General features: G+C 37.5%; 2 protein-coding genes across 2 annotated transcripts; both read right to left on the bottom strand.

The window, feature by feature from the left end:
• Positions 1-5,745: 5,745 nt before the first annotated feature.
• On the bottom strand, positions 5,746-7,676 carry LOC134744305 (uncharacterized). Its single transcript, XM_063678079.1, has one exon. It carries the CDS (start codon positions 7,395-7,397, stop codon positions 6,057-6,059), a length of 1,341 nt encoding a protein of 446 aa, XP_063534149.1. The 5' UTR covers positions 7,398-7,676; the 3' UTR covers positions 5,746-6,056.
• Positions 7,677-8,075: 399 nt separating this feature from the next.
• Positions 8,076-10,857, bottom strand: LOC134744304 (ecdysone oxidase-like). The gene is made up of 3 exons (XM_063678078.1): positions 10,711-10,857; positions 9,934-10,067; positions 8,076-9,818 (listed from the first exon to the last, which is right to left on the bottom strand). The coding sequence occupies exons 1-3, from the start codon at positions 10,850-10,852 to the stop codon at positions 8,232-8,234; spliced, it is 1,863 nt and encodes a 620-aa protein (XP_063534148.1). The 5' UTR covers positions 10,853-10,857; the 3' UTR covers positions 8,076-8,231.
• Between the last annotated feature and the right edge of the window lie 5,064 nt (positions 10,858-15,921).

Genomic DNA, 15,921 nt, shown 5'->3' with positions numbered 1-15,921 from the left:
TCTAATAAATCGTTCAACCTCTCTTATAGCAAAACATTCCCACTTGAATAGTCTCTTTCTTAGAATAGGTACCTTTATACACAAAATGTCCCTTTCTCAAAATGTTGGTAAATAACTGCTCAAGATCTGTACCTTGAGGTTTATGTTAAATAAAAACAGCTACAATCCTCTATTTAATAGGATATGCTAATGTAATCTGATGCTATCCCAAGTGTTTACAATGGGTAACCCAGTTGTAAATACAAATACAAAAATTTATTTCGTTACCAGGCATAGATGAAATATAGGATAAAACAATCGGTTTCACTTACAAATATGACAATTTGGTTAGCAGTAGCCCTCACACGAGATCAAGCCTGTGTCGTGAGGACTAGGAAATTCAGTAAATTTATCAATAAGATGAGATGAGATGAGATGATAAATACAGAGAAACATGATGAGAAATAGACATTTGTTCAAATAAGCTTAAAACTAACTTTATGTAAATACCTACATTATCAGGTCACATTTATAAAAGGAAATACAGTTTAATAAAATGAGTTAAATATGTTATGTAGTTGCCTTATTTCATGAAAAGGTACATCGAAGGCTACGTGGTTTCTTCAGGTCGCGGTTTCCCCACAAAGCGGGCGCCATAACCAGTGGGAGTTATCGTAGATCAAAGGAGCAAGCGCCTACCGTAATTACGTGTAATTATTGACCTTTGTTAACGAGTTCTTAATTGAACGCTTGTCAGAAAGCCGTGCCAAAACCACCATGCATAGCCGTTCATATTGAAATTATTGGCCCATTTACATAATGTAATTCATAACTTACATTGTTTAAGCGTTCGAAAGGACTTGAAACGTCGGAGTGAGTAATGTAACTAATTCATCTTACACAATATTAATAGTTATGTGAAATAATCCGTCTAATGTGTTTTATTTTATGTTAATAGTATTGAATAACAAGACCATATCAAGACGATAGTGGACGATCTCAGCGGACGACAAAGAAGCGGCTACTCTATTAGAACGTGGTCCCCATTTTCCTCTCTGGATATTGACATAATGACAACATATTTTTACACAATTTGATGTATAGTTATAATAGCTATACCCCAAATCCCCATTCGTTTATTTAAGGAGTTACTAGCGAAAACACTTTCCATACTTGTATAATAATTAAAAAATTAAACAGGGGCTTAAGTTCTGCATTAACCAGAGGAAAATGGGAACTACGTTTATATTGAAAGCGGTTTGTGTGCGGTTGTCCACTTTTCTCTTCCACTACATATTAAATATGTATATACAATTGAATGATCCTTATGAGTGAGCCACGAAAGAAGCGCGGGGCTCGAAGTACAAAAAGCTAAAATTCCACAAAAACAATGTTTTTATAAAATGTTTAGCAAGTTATCGTTATAAAGGTTAGAGTTATGGGCTATATATTTATGTTAAAGACCTGGGGGTCCAGCCAAGATAACAATCATATATCGTCAAACGCCAAATGAAAAGTAACAAGGGTAAAGAGTAATAGGGTTGGAATTTGTTCGGTCGACTAAGTTGTCCATGTTAAAAAACCCGGATAAGTGCGAGTCGGACTCGCCCACCGAGGGTTCCGTACTTTTTAGTATTTGTTGTTATAGCGGCAACAGAGATACATCATCTATGAAAATTTCAACTGTCTAGCTATCACGGTTCATGAGATACAGCCTGGTGACAGACAGACGGACAGAGAAGTCTTAGTAATAGGGTCCCGTTTTTACCCTTTGGGTATTAAACCCTAAAAAAACAAACGAAAAGTAATAATTTATCGGGTAGACGGATGTTACGAAAAGCCACGTAACAACATTATTTCGGCAAGCTCGGTTCTCCATACAAACGTAGTTACGCTCTCATTTTAAAACGAGTAGCTAGTTTGCTCTGAAACTTTGTACTTACAATAGAATAAGGTATATCTATGTCTGAGATTAGTTTATGTAGCTTCAGATACCATAGTTAAAAAAAATACAGCGAATTTAAGTTTTTCATACAAAACTTGTTTTTGCTCTATTTCGTTTGTTTTATAAACCGGAGCAATATAAACGAATTACAGACCTAGATATACCTTATGTCATTGTATGTGCAAAGTTTCATTACAATCCACCCCGAAGTTTTATAAGAACGAAACTCCGTTTGTATGGGAAGGTGAAATTCGGCCGAGCTTGCCGGGGACTTAAGTTTCGATTAGAATTTTCTATTGTCATGTAAATTGTACAAAAAAGTTTTTAATAGCGAACCCTACGAAATTCTGTCCTAAAAACACACTAAATTAGTTGTATGACCGTTGGGTCAATAAGCTCGGCTAGTTGTATAAGTTGCGCAAAAACACGAAGTACCTTATTTTTTTGAATTTTGATAACTGCTAAGTTACGTTAGCGACATCGTAAACTTGATCATAGCGCATCTCGCTCGCACTCATGGATTGGTGCTATAGAAAGGGAATGAGGGGATACAGACGCTAACGTAAATGTCAAATGCCAACTCGTGGTAGCCGTGAAGGTAGGCATCCCAGTGCTCATCAGCTCATCACTATCCCCGTACATGTCATCTTTAAACGTCATTGTCAATAGAGCTGACAGGAACGTGTTATCTACTGGGTATTGTATGTCGACACTAGGACTACATCGCTGCAGCCTAGCCCCAGCACGCTTAAAGCTAGCTGGCATTACCGTCGCCGCCGTCGCCAACACGCAGCAATTAAGCCGTGCGAGTGGAAACGGTCATTAATCAATGCCATTTCATAAATTGTCCGATAGGGCTGAACTATCGGTGTTAGTTGCCAGTATGGGTTGAACCTAAGAGGATATAATATTATAGAGCGGTACTGTCATACTAAATTTTGTAACCACTGTAAATTCACTGCCATTTATCGACACACTTTAAAACTAAAAATTAAGATTTATAAAAATACGACAAAATGTATTCGTGTATTTTCGTGATTTTCGAGGCACGTTTTTTCCTTAGACTGTATCCATCTACTACGGAGTTATATCTATCTTTGGTTGAAATTTCCTCTACAGTACCTTACGCTAACGTATGCGTAACTTACTTTCTAATACTTTGCACTAATATGCGAGTACGAGCGAGATGCATAAAAAGTAAGTTACGCACACGCTAGCGAATATGTCACTTATTTAAGTGTCAAACTGGTGGTAGCCGTACAGGTGATTCAGGATTCAGGAGGTACGTGCAGTATTAACCCTACGGATTCAGTGTATCACCAGCTAAGCTACCAATTCATGAATTGATGAATATATTCATAATTTTAAACAAAAAGACTAGAGTAGTTGGTAGGTAGATAGGCAGTAGGTTAAATTCGAGTAGGGTATGAAAGAGCACACCAGAAAGTTAAATTTTCTGTTTTTAAATTTAACTTTCTGGTGCTGGTAATTTAACTTTAGAATGATGTATATTAATACCTACTCTAGTCTTCTTGTTAAAATCATTCTAAATTATCTAAATATTTTCATTTCCCAACCATGAAATTATTTGTAAGATAATATTTGCATTTATATTGGCAACCCTGAGATATGTAGCCGAGCCGAGAAAGTTATTGCCTCCAGACATTATTATAATCAATTATTCATTTGTATCAAAGATAATTAATATAGAGAGGAATGGAATGTCACAATAAATAAGCACGTTACGAGTGTTACGACACGTTACGATAAGCTGTTTGAGCAGAAATTGAAACTTGAAATAGTTAGACATATAGTGACGTTAGTTTACCAATTTTTAACAATAGCTACCGTCTGTGTTTATTTAACATTGTTTGTGTAACAAGAGTGCTAAGTTCGTTTTTGCTGTGACTGCTAATTAATTTAAGGCCGTTCCATCGGTTTGCCGCTGTCACTGTCACATTTCGCAAGAAAGAACGGGAAAGATCATGCGCGCCAAGTGTCAATTTTGATCGAATTTTGTCGATTTTTATTTATTTTAAAAACGTTACCTTACAATATCAAAATTCGAAAGCTATGAAATTACTATTCAACCGAGTAAAGTTGGATTAAAAGTCCGCGTTAGAGGTTACTTTGGGAATTAAATGTATCGAGCGAAGTGTTATAATTCGTGTATCGGAAGCTATGTTGTTAAAGATAACATAGTCAAGAACTACATATATTCTTTCCACGTCTACGAATATCAACGCCTCTTAGAAAAACATGATCATATAAGAAGATTTTTCGCCTTCTGGTTCAGGGAACCGCCTTAAGTCTCAAGCAAGCTAATTTATTTATAATACAATTCGAGCGTAGCAAGTTAGGACTCTAAGGGTAAGCCACTAACTCGGGGTTAACCGGTTAAACCAGGAGTTACCAGTACAATTTAACCCTGTGTTAACGGTTAACTCCGAGTTAGTGGCTAATCCTAATAGATCGTGCAAGAGGCCCTAAGGTACGAAGTGCAAAAAATCTTTTTTCATTTCCGAGAGACGAAGAAAGGTGAGTAGTGTTTTAAATCTATCTATGAATTTTGTCACCATTTATTTCTTTGAACATAAGTAGGTAAATCGTAAATTAAGGAGTTTTTTGAGTCAGGTTGTTTTTATATTTGATTGACTAATAAAAAATATGGTTGATTCGCAACATTCGTTTTTTTTATGAAATAGGAGGCAAACGAGCAGACGGATCACCTGATGGTAAGCGATTACCGCCGCTCATGGACACCCGCAACACCAGAGGGGTTGTAAGTGCGTATACGCTCTTTTCTTGAAGGTTTGAAGGTCATATCGGTCCGGAAATACCGCAGGCGACAGTTCATTCCACAGTTTAGCTGTGCGAGGCAGGAAGTTTCTAGAGAAACGCACAGTTGAGGACTGCCAACCATCTAAGTGGTGAGGATGGTAATGTTGTCGCGTAGGGCGATGGCGAAAAGAAGCGGCAGGGATTAATCCGAACAATTCCTCGGAGCACTCCCCGTTATACACGCGATAGAAAATGCAGAGCGAGGCCACATCTCTACGCAGCGCCAAGGAGTCAAGCCTTTCCGAAATACGCTGGTAGTCGACAATTCGAGTTGCTCTTCCCTGGATGCGGTCCAGAGGGAGAAGCTGGTATTGGGGTGCCCCTGCCCATATTTTAATAGATGAGAACAGTATTCCATGTGTGTGTTTTATTACAATAATAACATAATTAACAGTACAACCCTAGCGCATTCTTACGATGACGCGTTGGCACGTGACTCGCACGGCGAGCAAGGCAGTGTCGACTCTTTGTGCGCGTACTTGGTACATTTCTTCTCGTCCTGAGCAGCAGGTATTATTATTAAGATTTTGTAGGCTATTATAGCGTAGGTATTTTCGCTTTAGTATGGGAATGATGTATCTGTTACGTAGTAACTATTTATTAATCTGTGCTGAAGTCGAATTTTGCTTACTGTTTTGAGGTATCAAATCACCATTGTTCGAGCTGCTGAGATGAAACATTTTTTCCTATTGTTGTATTGTAACATAATTATTTATTTCTGGTTTAGCATTTTTTTTATTATTATTGCTATAAGACACTCACTAAAACTCCAAATTAGTTTACAATAGATTATTTATTTTGAGTTTTCTATAATTAAAGCAATACAAATCTCTTATCCAACAACTTGCGTTTTTCTCTCTGTCTTAACTTAATCCCCTGTCAATGTCATTATTGTCCAAAACCGCGGCAAACCATCTGTCACTTGTCAGATATTTAAAAATAAAACTAAAAGACCGTTTGAGATATCCTCAACATCTAACATTGCCATATTTAAAATTGTAGCCCTAGAAGGATCTTGACCTTATTGAATCAGGTTTTGTATTATGCATGTACCTTCATGTACAGGCCACCCAAGCGCTACAAATTTTGTTACGACTTCTTTCGAGGCTGATCAGATAGTAGGTACCAATTCTGTTCCGTGTTTTGAATAATGAATGAAAATCAATCGTAACTATAATAAACACACTTATTTACTCATTCTACCGGAGAGATTATATATCCTCATAATACATATGTCCATATGAATAGAAAAAAAAATACAGATACAAATTTATTCACTTACATTCACAGATTATTCCAACAATTTTTGGTCTTCACTAGTGGCACTTGTATTGGCTCTCAGCGAATCAGCCGACGACGCACTTGATATAGTTCCATCTCCGTCGCACTCGAACGGTGTTCCCGTCTGTGCTACTCGATACCTCTTCTTCCATTTCACTTCTCTTTTAATCCTGCCACACACGTCTATCACGCTACTCCTCAATTCCAATGGTATACTAGAATTGATAACATCACGGAGCAACCCATCTCTGACATTATCTCTGCTTGTAGTCCGAGGGACAGCTCGAGGGGTACTCCGACCAAGTCCACATTTATCCTGCTTCTTTCCTGAACAGTTTTTATGAATTGTTTGCTTCATGTTCCTCCATTCATCTTCAAACTCGCCATTTTGCCATTTCATGAGCATCCATTTCAAGCCATGCATGCAGCAGACGAAGGCCACAATAAATGCACATAAGCATACAATATAACCTAGTATAGATAGTATTGTAATTTTGCATGTGTTGCTGTAATCTACTTTTACTCCTTTCGGATTAGGATTCATTTTTCCCCGTACTATGTCCTCAAGGAGACCTAATTTTTGGGACAGAGTTGAACAGTTTGACTCTATTTCTGCTTTTAAATCTGAAGCAACTTTCGGTATGTCGGTAACTATACTCATACCATTGTTGATGGCATAGATGTCCTGAATTTCTACCGGGTGCTCTAAATCTCTACATAAATTGACTGTCGGTAGATAGGCTGACGTTGGTAAATCATTTTTGAGATCTCCAATACATGTTGCTGCTCTGACACATTTGTTCACATTTTCATCATAAAATGGTTTTTCGTCCATATATTTCACTCCACAATCTACCGGAGAACAGTCATCCAAAGCATCTTCATCAATAGAATCACAATTTCTTATTATTTTTTGTCCAATATACCTTTTTAACTCTCGCGATTTTCTGCTTAATTTTGTAATTCTTGTATCAAAAGGAATTTCTAATATTTTTCTTTTCATTTTATATCCACACTTACACGTCACTTTAATATAACAAATACCCCTCTTATCGTGATGAAAAACAGAGGGATACACGAATACTAAAGTTTCCTGGCCTCCTGGCATAATTTTTTGCACGTGGTTTCCGTACAGAAACATAGAATTGCAATCCTGATCTTTTTCAATAGAACAACACCTTTTAAAACTGGTGCCTACCCAACATGGAGCATGATTTTCGTTCATTATTTTAAAGTAAAATTGCAGAGCAACGGAATTTTTGTCTAGAGGAAGAGTTCCTTTAGAAAATATAGTTACAGAAAATGATTCTCTGGACATATAATTAAGGAAAAGCAAGAAATAAATAAACATTTCTTTTGAAACATTAGGATGACATTGTCAAAATATTGATTAATGGATATAAAACTTAGCCATTAGGTTTTATCCTCTTTGATTCCTAGATTTGATTTTTAAGTTCTCTCTGGTTCTCTCAGTTGTTTTTCAGTGGAATGAAAACAACTCCATGTGCAACATAATGTCTACCGGGGTAAACGCGTTACTTACTGTTTTTTTTTTATATTTTTTCCTCTCCTTTAACCCCATATTATGAAATATTTAATAAGCGTATTGAAATATTCTTTTGCTGTGTGGTTTCTACAATTCTTTATCAAGATAATTCGTGAAGTAACTTTTTCGTTGCGCTATAATTAAAATATATAGACTTTTTTTTATAACGGTAAGATGCCTTTGCCCCAGTTGGGCAAATTGCGTCTTTTTAAAATAATTTATTAAACAATAGTGAATATAACGCCAAACTCTGCGTAGGGGGCGCCACTACCACAATCTGAGGGTCTATCGCGAAACAAGAAAATCGAAATTTCGTTATCTAACATCTCTGTCACTCTTGCATATTCGAGCTATAAAGAGGCAGATCGCGAAATTTCTGATTCGCGTTTTCCGGTAGGTCGTTTGTAAACAAACCGCCTTGATGCATCAATGTCAATATTTTATTATCTCTAAAAACTTGTCAAAAAACTGTTAAAGGCGCAGTATGTATAATGGTTTACTAAAGGGGCTAGTGCTGCACTCTGGTGGCAGAACATTGCAGTAATACGTCTTGTCTTGGTCTGACTCTAATCGGATTTTGTTGACTTACCTCATTCATACACCGTGTAGGTCTGTTCTACTCTAATCGCACCATGGCAGTTATAACTCAGTTTTTTCTGTTGTTGCATATTGATATTTAATGAAATCAGCAGCCCGTTCAGCAATCATCATTGTAGGAGCGTTTGTATTAACACTAGATATCGTTGGCATGACGCTCGCATCGACCACTCGAATTCCCTCCAAACCCAGCACTCTAAGTTTACTATCGACCACAGCAGTGGGATCTCCAGATTTCCCCATCTTTGCAGTTCCCACTGGATGATATACATTGTATGTTAAAGTTCTAGCCATACACTCCCAATATTCATCGCTTTCAAATACAGTTTCATCACAATCCTTAAAATAGATCCTTTGCAACTCCGCGTTGAATTTTCTGAAAATTGGTGTGCTTAGGATCTCCAGTACTCTTTTAAGATTTGACACATAAATCTGCATATCGCGTTCATCGCTGAAATATTTCGAGTAGATTTTAGGAAAGTCACCAGGGTTTGTACTTCGTAACATTATTCTACCTTTCGAATGAGGTCTGCATAAGGATATAAGGAAAATAATCATCTCTTTCTCAGCATTGAACTCGGAAAACTGTTTGCAAATCTCATTTTGAAACGACAAAGCGTTTGTACACATGGTATATACGTAAGAGGTATTCGGAAGGAAGTAATTATGGTCAATTTGTACATCAGGCAAAAGTTTATTACCGGGGACCGACAAGAAGGCATTGATGTTCGGTTGGTCATAGTTGGTAGAATATGGGCCAGTCTGCTCTAACAGGTATTGAGCTGCAGCTTTAAGCCAAAACGTATCATCCCTTTTCTTAGCTCCAGTATCAATAGATACAGGTACAGGTATTCTGACATGATCTTGAAGATTTTCTCCAACTGGCAAGTCTGCTACAAGTGCAATTCCTAATTCTTTCAAATGTGCCTTAGGTCCAATGCCTGACAGCATCAGAATAACTGGCGTGTTTACAGCTCCAGCACTTAGTATAACTTCCTTATTTGCAAAAAATGATGCTTTACTCCCGTTGCTTAGAGTAACTTTAACTCCTTTAGCTGTTTTATCCTGCATAATAATTTTGGATGCAAAAGTTTTTTTCAGAAGAAACAAATTGTCTCTTTCTCTTATGGGGTTTAGAAAAGCAGTCGCAGTGCTGACTCTTTTACCTTTGTAGTTGCTTCCTCTAATTTTCCCCACTCCCATTTGACTGTCTCCATTCAAGTCGTCTAAAAATTTCAAACCCATTTCTTGATAGCCCTGTGTTAACATTTCAGCTACACCAGCATGGGTGAAATTTAACTGATCGACAATGAACTCTCCATTGGTGCCGTGATCTGCTCTTAATTCGGGGTTATTTAATATAAATGGGTCGATAATATTTTCGCTTTTTTTGAAATATTCTTTTATCGTCGGCCAGTCCCAGTCGTTGTTGAAATTCCAAGGTTCGTAGTCTCCAGGGCTTCCTCTCATATGCAGGAGACCGTTGATAGAGCCAGTGCCACCTAGGAGTCTGCCGCGGGGCCAGAACGAACGGCCATCGACGCACCCCCTATTAGTCGTCTCGTCTACCTCTGTATAGTATTGCCATGCTTGTGGACCCCTATGTGTCGCACCGCAAAAATTGGGAATCTGAAATTGTGATTAGTTTTATGAGATATCTACATTTAATGCATTTATTACGAAACATTTAAAAATATTTTATATATATATATATATATACTGATTAGTTGATTATATTACTTACCACGCTTTCTATAAGTGGGTCGTCGCCTGCTTCAATGAGGAGAACCGTCCAGTGCTTCACTTGCGTCAGACGATTCGCAAGCAACGACCCCGCCGTACCCGAACCCACAATGATGAAGTCGAAGTTGGTGCCATCTTTAATATAAAACGAGTACTTTATTGTAATATTATTCAATTTTAAAAGAATACGCAAAAAAGTTCAGTTGTAATTTGCAAGCCTCAGTAGGGTAAGTACGTTAAAGCTTATGAAACGTACCTACAAAATTTCCACGACGGTTCCCGTTTTTAGCTGCACTCGCATTGACTTTAAATTTGAAAAGCAAATTTATGTTACTGAGAATAACATTTATCGTATAATCGTAGATTAAATTAGCTTGGGTTAATTAGTTTTTAATGCAATACCTAGGTACCTACTATAAATAGTATAAGTAATGATAAGATGAAGATGTTTTTCGAAAATCTGATTATAGGTACTTAACAAGGTTTAGGTATTAGGTAAAACATGGGAAACGAATATTGAGTGGGCCCAGAAACTACTAGGGCACCTGAGCGTTACAAATAATATTGTATGCTATCTTTTTAAAACAGCCAAGAGGTGGATCCCGAATTTGGCAGTTTTTGTTAGGTGGGTCGGTTCGGTCTTAAGGTATGAAGTTTAAGCCTTACTACCCTCCTTCGGCCTCCCGCTGACGTTATCCCCTTTATCGTGAAATATGTTCTAGTTGACGATTATTTATTAAATTTACAGGTAATTCGGGTATAGTACACAGGTACACACCAGAAACTCTGTCTGAATGGTCCTTCGGCCAATCCTCTGTAAGCAGGCACTGCGCAGCCAGGAGTTGGGTGATCAGGTTCCCAAACGCGGTGCCTGCAGAACCCTGGCTGTAGGAAGCACAGGGATGCTCCAGGCATACCATGGTTCTTGTTACTGGAAGAAGGTATGAGTATAAAGCACTGAATTTGTATTATAATATAAATGAATGTAATAACAGTTAATAATAATTTTATAAGAATGCTAACCTAGGAAAATATAAGGAAATAACAAATTTAATTAGCTCGGTATCGATATTTTTGGGCAAACTCAACTGTTGTGGGATTCATCTAAACGCATATAAACTCGCTTGCAAGTTTTATATTGAATAAAATACAGCGCACTATCAGGGGTGCGAAATTGCGAATCTCCTCACTTCGGGTAAACTCGGCTCCGGTCGGCTCAGCATTGCTCCGAGCAATTACTAGGGTTGGCACAACTTGACGTCCCTTTGTGTGCACGACCACAGATAAGATAATGTCTTGAATTTTGACAACCCTAAATAGCCGAAAGGGATAGTGCCATATATTAGAAAGGGATAGCATGATTCGACCCTGAACCGCTGTCAAACTTCGTACTACTATACTACTTCATAGTACTATTATTTATTCTGTAGCACTATCAAGAACATTATTGTTGCGATAATGTGAAGGTTTAATGACCCCGTACGTTTTCATTTGGTATACGAACTAAAAGCTAGATGGCGCTGTTCCTTGTTGTAAAAACGCTGAATCGCGCTCTCAAAATTCTACTTTATAGGATAATGAAATGACCCAGAGGCTCATATTTTGTGTTTAGTTACCGAATTTCACGCTAGACGATACTGTTCTGTGTAGTAAAAATTCTGAATCGCGCTATTAAGATTTTTCTAGGGATGATGACTAATATTTTTATTATTTAATTATCGAATTACAAGCTAGATGGCGCTGATTCGAGTAGAAATCCTCAATCGCCCCAGACTCAGACAAATAGCTATTTATTATTAACTTCATAGACCATTACATGCACTTGTAAGTACATAAGTAGTGAGTACATAAGTAAACTTATGTATAAATAGAATAGAATATAGAATATAATAAAAATTTATTCGTAAGCACAAACAAACATTACATAATATAAAAATAAAACATAGCATAAGATTAAAGTGCCACGAAATGGCCTCACCTCAGCATATTGCTGGTGGCTTCTAACGCTGATCTTCCGATGAGACCATCAAGTGAGAAGAATCACGGAAGGTAACAGACAAGAAGAAAAAAGACATATAATAACATGACAGTAAACACAGTTAAATAAGAAAAAAAAACACGTTACACAGCAAGAAGATACAATATATAATTTGTAATAGATACGGCATAATAAAATAGAAAAAGACAAGAATGGGAAAATGATTTCGTAAGTAGGTACTTACTATATTTAAAAAAAAAAGGATTATTTTCTTAGATTGGTTAGTTGACTTTCGGCTTAAATAACACGTAAATGCATATACAATATCAAGGCTATGCTTGTGTGTGGGTGAGGCGTAGCACACACACTACATACACTATTTGTTTTTTTTACGAATCGCGAGGTCTGAGTTTAGGGCGAAATACTAGTATAAATGAAGAAGATCATTTTTATTGTACTTACTTTGTACGATAAGGACAACAACTGGTCTACGCACTCAGAAACTAGAAATGATAATGACCACACTCGTTGTCTCGTTGAGAAGCACATAGCTATTTATAAAACTGTATACCTACATTAAAGATATCGACTCTAATCGAGTAATCAACATAATGGTTTGCAAATAAATGCGATACGATATCATGTAAACATCGAACATACAGATGTATTTCTGTTGCCGCTATAACAACTAATAGGTACTAAAAATGTAATTTGTACGGAACCCTCGGCTCGGTCCGACTCGCACTTGTCCGGTTTTTTAAATTACCTAATAGCTAATAGCCGCGATCAGACACTTTTTTTATGGTAACAAAGGTATAGTTGATGCGCAATAACTATAATATAGTAAATAACTACTTTAGTACCTACTAGGTATTACAATATTGGCTTAAGAGTAACATTGAATCTAGTCGCCGCCAAACAATCCAAGTTAAGTTCTTATTGTAACACAGTCACCGCTGAGCTACGGTCGTAGCGCTACGTCGTAGCCGATAACATGGGTTTCCCGGTATGTAGCGGAAATGCTTGGTAGAGACAAAACGACAACGTGTCGTTATTAGTGCTGAATGGGTTAAATTAAAATTCGACAACGGTGTCCCTTTCGTCAGTTACTTAAGTTAGACAGTTACTCTAAGTAAAGGCTATTTATATGTTACATAGGTATTATTTTTTGTTAATGAATGAATGAAGACGTAGAGTGCGTGTTCAGATATTTTTGAGCACCTCGGCCGCTCCGATATATCTGATGGCGACTGTACCTACACCTAAAACCTACAGGTTGATAATTCGTTCACGTCATTCATGAAGATTTGGTGAATGGATATAGGTACCTCCTTACCTTGATTAAAAACCGAACGTAACACCAATAGGTAGGTATCACCCAGGTAGCAAAGTGACGTCAGCGACGTCATAATGACGTGTAAATGCTACCTGGTATTGGGCCTACGCCTACAGGCAAAACATAGTGTTCCACAACATGTTTATTTATAAGACCTAATTTTTGTACCTATGTTTTTACGAATAAATGATTTATGATTATGATTATGGGCATTTTATCTAAAAAGCTTTAATTGGGAACATTAACCTTATTAACTTTTATTCGAAAACATTTCTCTTCTATTTCTGTACCGATATATTTGCCTAATTGGGAATTTAATTCAATAGTACCTAGTTCAATCGCTCAAATTATCTATTGCGTAATATGCCTGTATCGCAATACCTAGACGAGCTTGATTGTTAGTCAGGGCGCCGTATCAATTACCAATCATCTTAACTAGGATTTATCTAAGATATTGATCCGTCAATAGGGGATATTACTGCAATGTTCTACCACCAGAGTGCAGGACTAGCCTTTTTAGTAAACCATAGAGTCACTTATACATACTATACCTTTAACAGGGTTTTGACAAGTTTTCAGAAATAATAAAATATAACATTGATGCATCAAAGCGGTTTGTTTACAGAGGACCTACCGACCGGGAAACGCGAATCCGAAATTTCGCAATCTGCCCCTTTATCGCTCGAATGTGCAAGAGTGACAGAGATGTTAGATAACGAAATTTCGATTTTCTTGTTTCGCGGTAGACCCTTAGATTGTGGTAGTGGCGCCCGCCCCTACGCAGTTTCGCGTATTATTCCCTATTACACTTAGTACTGGAGCGTGGGTTAAGTTGCTCGAACAAGGAGATCAATTGGGTATATCTGATAAGGGTGCTTAGACAAGATTACAATCGTTGATAAAAAAAACACCAAACGATAAATAGTCACGTGACGTGACTTTCCGTTTAACAACTGACATCCCGATACATTTTTTTTAGGGTTCCGTACCCAAAGGGTAAAAACGGGGCCCTATTACTAAGACTCCACTGTTCGTCTGTCTGCCTCTCCGTCGCCAGGCTGTATCTCATGAACCGTGATAGCTAGACAGTTGAAATTTTCACAGATGATATATTTCTGTTGCCGCTATAACAACAAATACTAAAAAGTACGGAACCCTGGGTGGGCGAGTCCGACTCGCCCTTGTCCGGTTTTTTAATACTTCTATTATCTTAGATAACTGTTACTACTAAAGTTCATTGATGGTAACTATACTGGGATATTTTTCCGAGTACCTAGTTAGTTACCACCTTACCACTGGTAGGTAATAAATGAGAAAAATATTCACAGTAGTGAAATAAATGAAGCTTTAATCGGAAACTTATTGTTATTTATGGCGTGATTATACTACCGCCTACAGTCTGGCAAAAAAGATTACAAATTAAAAAGTGGCAACACTGTAGTGTCGTCCTGTTTTTCTTAGATTGATTTGAAAGGGACGTCACTAGAGTGTTGCCACTTTTTAATTTCTACTCTTTTTTGCCAGACTATTCAAAGGTATGTATGCGCGCTACGCGCCTTATACATTTTTAATTTACCTAGGTGCCTAGCCAACGTGCCAATCGTTTACGCTCCGTAGCGAAAGAAACGCAACGGCCTCTGTCGCACTAATATGGAAGAGTGATAGAGAAAGATGACTACGCTACGCTACAAAGCGAAACGCTTGGCACGTTGGCTAGGCAGCCTGATTGGTTTTGATCATTTTTAGCTCTTAATAATTCGATTTATATTTTCACTGAATCAGATGTTGCAACCGTATAACTAAACACAAGAACATACGATCAAGAGGAGAAACGATAATCAACCGCATTAACGTTCACAATGAGATCTAACAAGTAGTTAGACAAAGGAAACGACAGCGGAAATTAATGGCGCTGTTCAATAACAGCACCATTAATTTCCGCTGCCGTTTCCGATTTAACTTCATCAATATGAAGTTTCCCTCGTTTGTTTATACTTCATCATCATATCAGCCCTTTATCGCCCACTGCTGAGCATAGGCCCCTCTTCCACTACGCCACTTGTGCCAGTCCAGAGCTAATCTCATCTGGAAGTGACCCGCAATCTTTCGGATGTCGTCCACCCAACGAGCCATCGGACGCCAGCGGCTTCTTTCATTCAAAAGCGGCCACCATTCCGTTAACATTTTAGTCCACCTGCCTGCTCTGTTTATATTTGAAGATTAATAAGTTTATTATATCCTTCGAAATAAATTAATTTAAACGGATTATATCACGTATGAATTTAATTTTTTTAACTCATCCACTGACATGGCTTATAAATCAATCATTTTTGGAAGGAAAGTTTCCTAATTTTCTTAAAACCTCAGTAGTAAAATCTATTCATAAAAAAAACCGGCCAAGAGCATGTCGGGCCATGCTCAGTGAAGGGTTCCGGAGTTACCTTACCGTCCTCCTAAGCCGGAGCTATTATAGAAGATTGTTAACAAAGGGATGAAATGATTCTTGGTGTCTTTCACCCGAATTAAACAATCTACCTTTCACCCGAATAAAAAGACAAGTAATGAGTACTTAATTAAAGTAATAGACGTATATTTTTGTGCATGTGTATGATTATTTTTGTCCAGCACTGTATACAAGGTTCACACAAAACATCGAGTAATAAAAACACACCAAA

This window comes from Cydia strobilella, chromosome 9, assembly GCF_947568885.1.
Source record: "Cydia strobilella chromosome 9, ilCydStro3.1, whole genome shotgun sequence".
Classification (NCBI taxonomy): domain Eukaryota; kingdom Metazoa; phylum Arthropoda; class Insecta; order Lepidoptera; family Tortricidae; genus Cydia; species Cydia strobilella.
Note: the sequence above shows the minus strand (reverse complement) of the source record. Positions and strands in the feature narration are given on the sequence as shown.

Bases quoted from the DNA above. Each gene is read 5' to 3' on its own strand.
- LOC134744305 (XM_063678079.1), bottom strand. From the start codon at position 7,397: ATGTTTATTTATTTCTTGCTTTTCCTTAATTATATGTCCAGAGAATCA.
- LOC134744304 (XM_063678078.1), bottom strand. From the start codon at position 10,852: ATGGTATGCCTGGAGCATCCCTGTGCTTCCTACAGCCAGGGTTCTGCA. The intron at 10,068-10,710 runs GTGTGTACCTGT...TTTATATTAAAG, and splicing joins CCATTCAGACAGAGTTTCTG to ATGGCACCAACTTCGACTTC. The intron at 9,819-9,933 runs GTAAGTAATATA...TCACAATTTCAG, and splicing joins ACCCACTTATAGAAAGCGTG to ATTCCCAATTTTTGCGGTGC.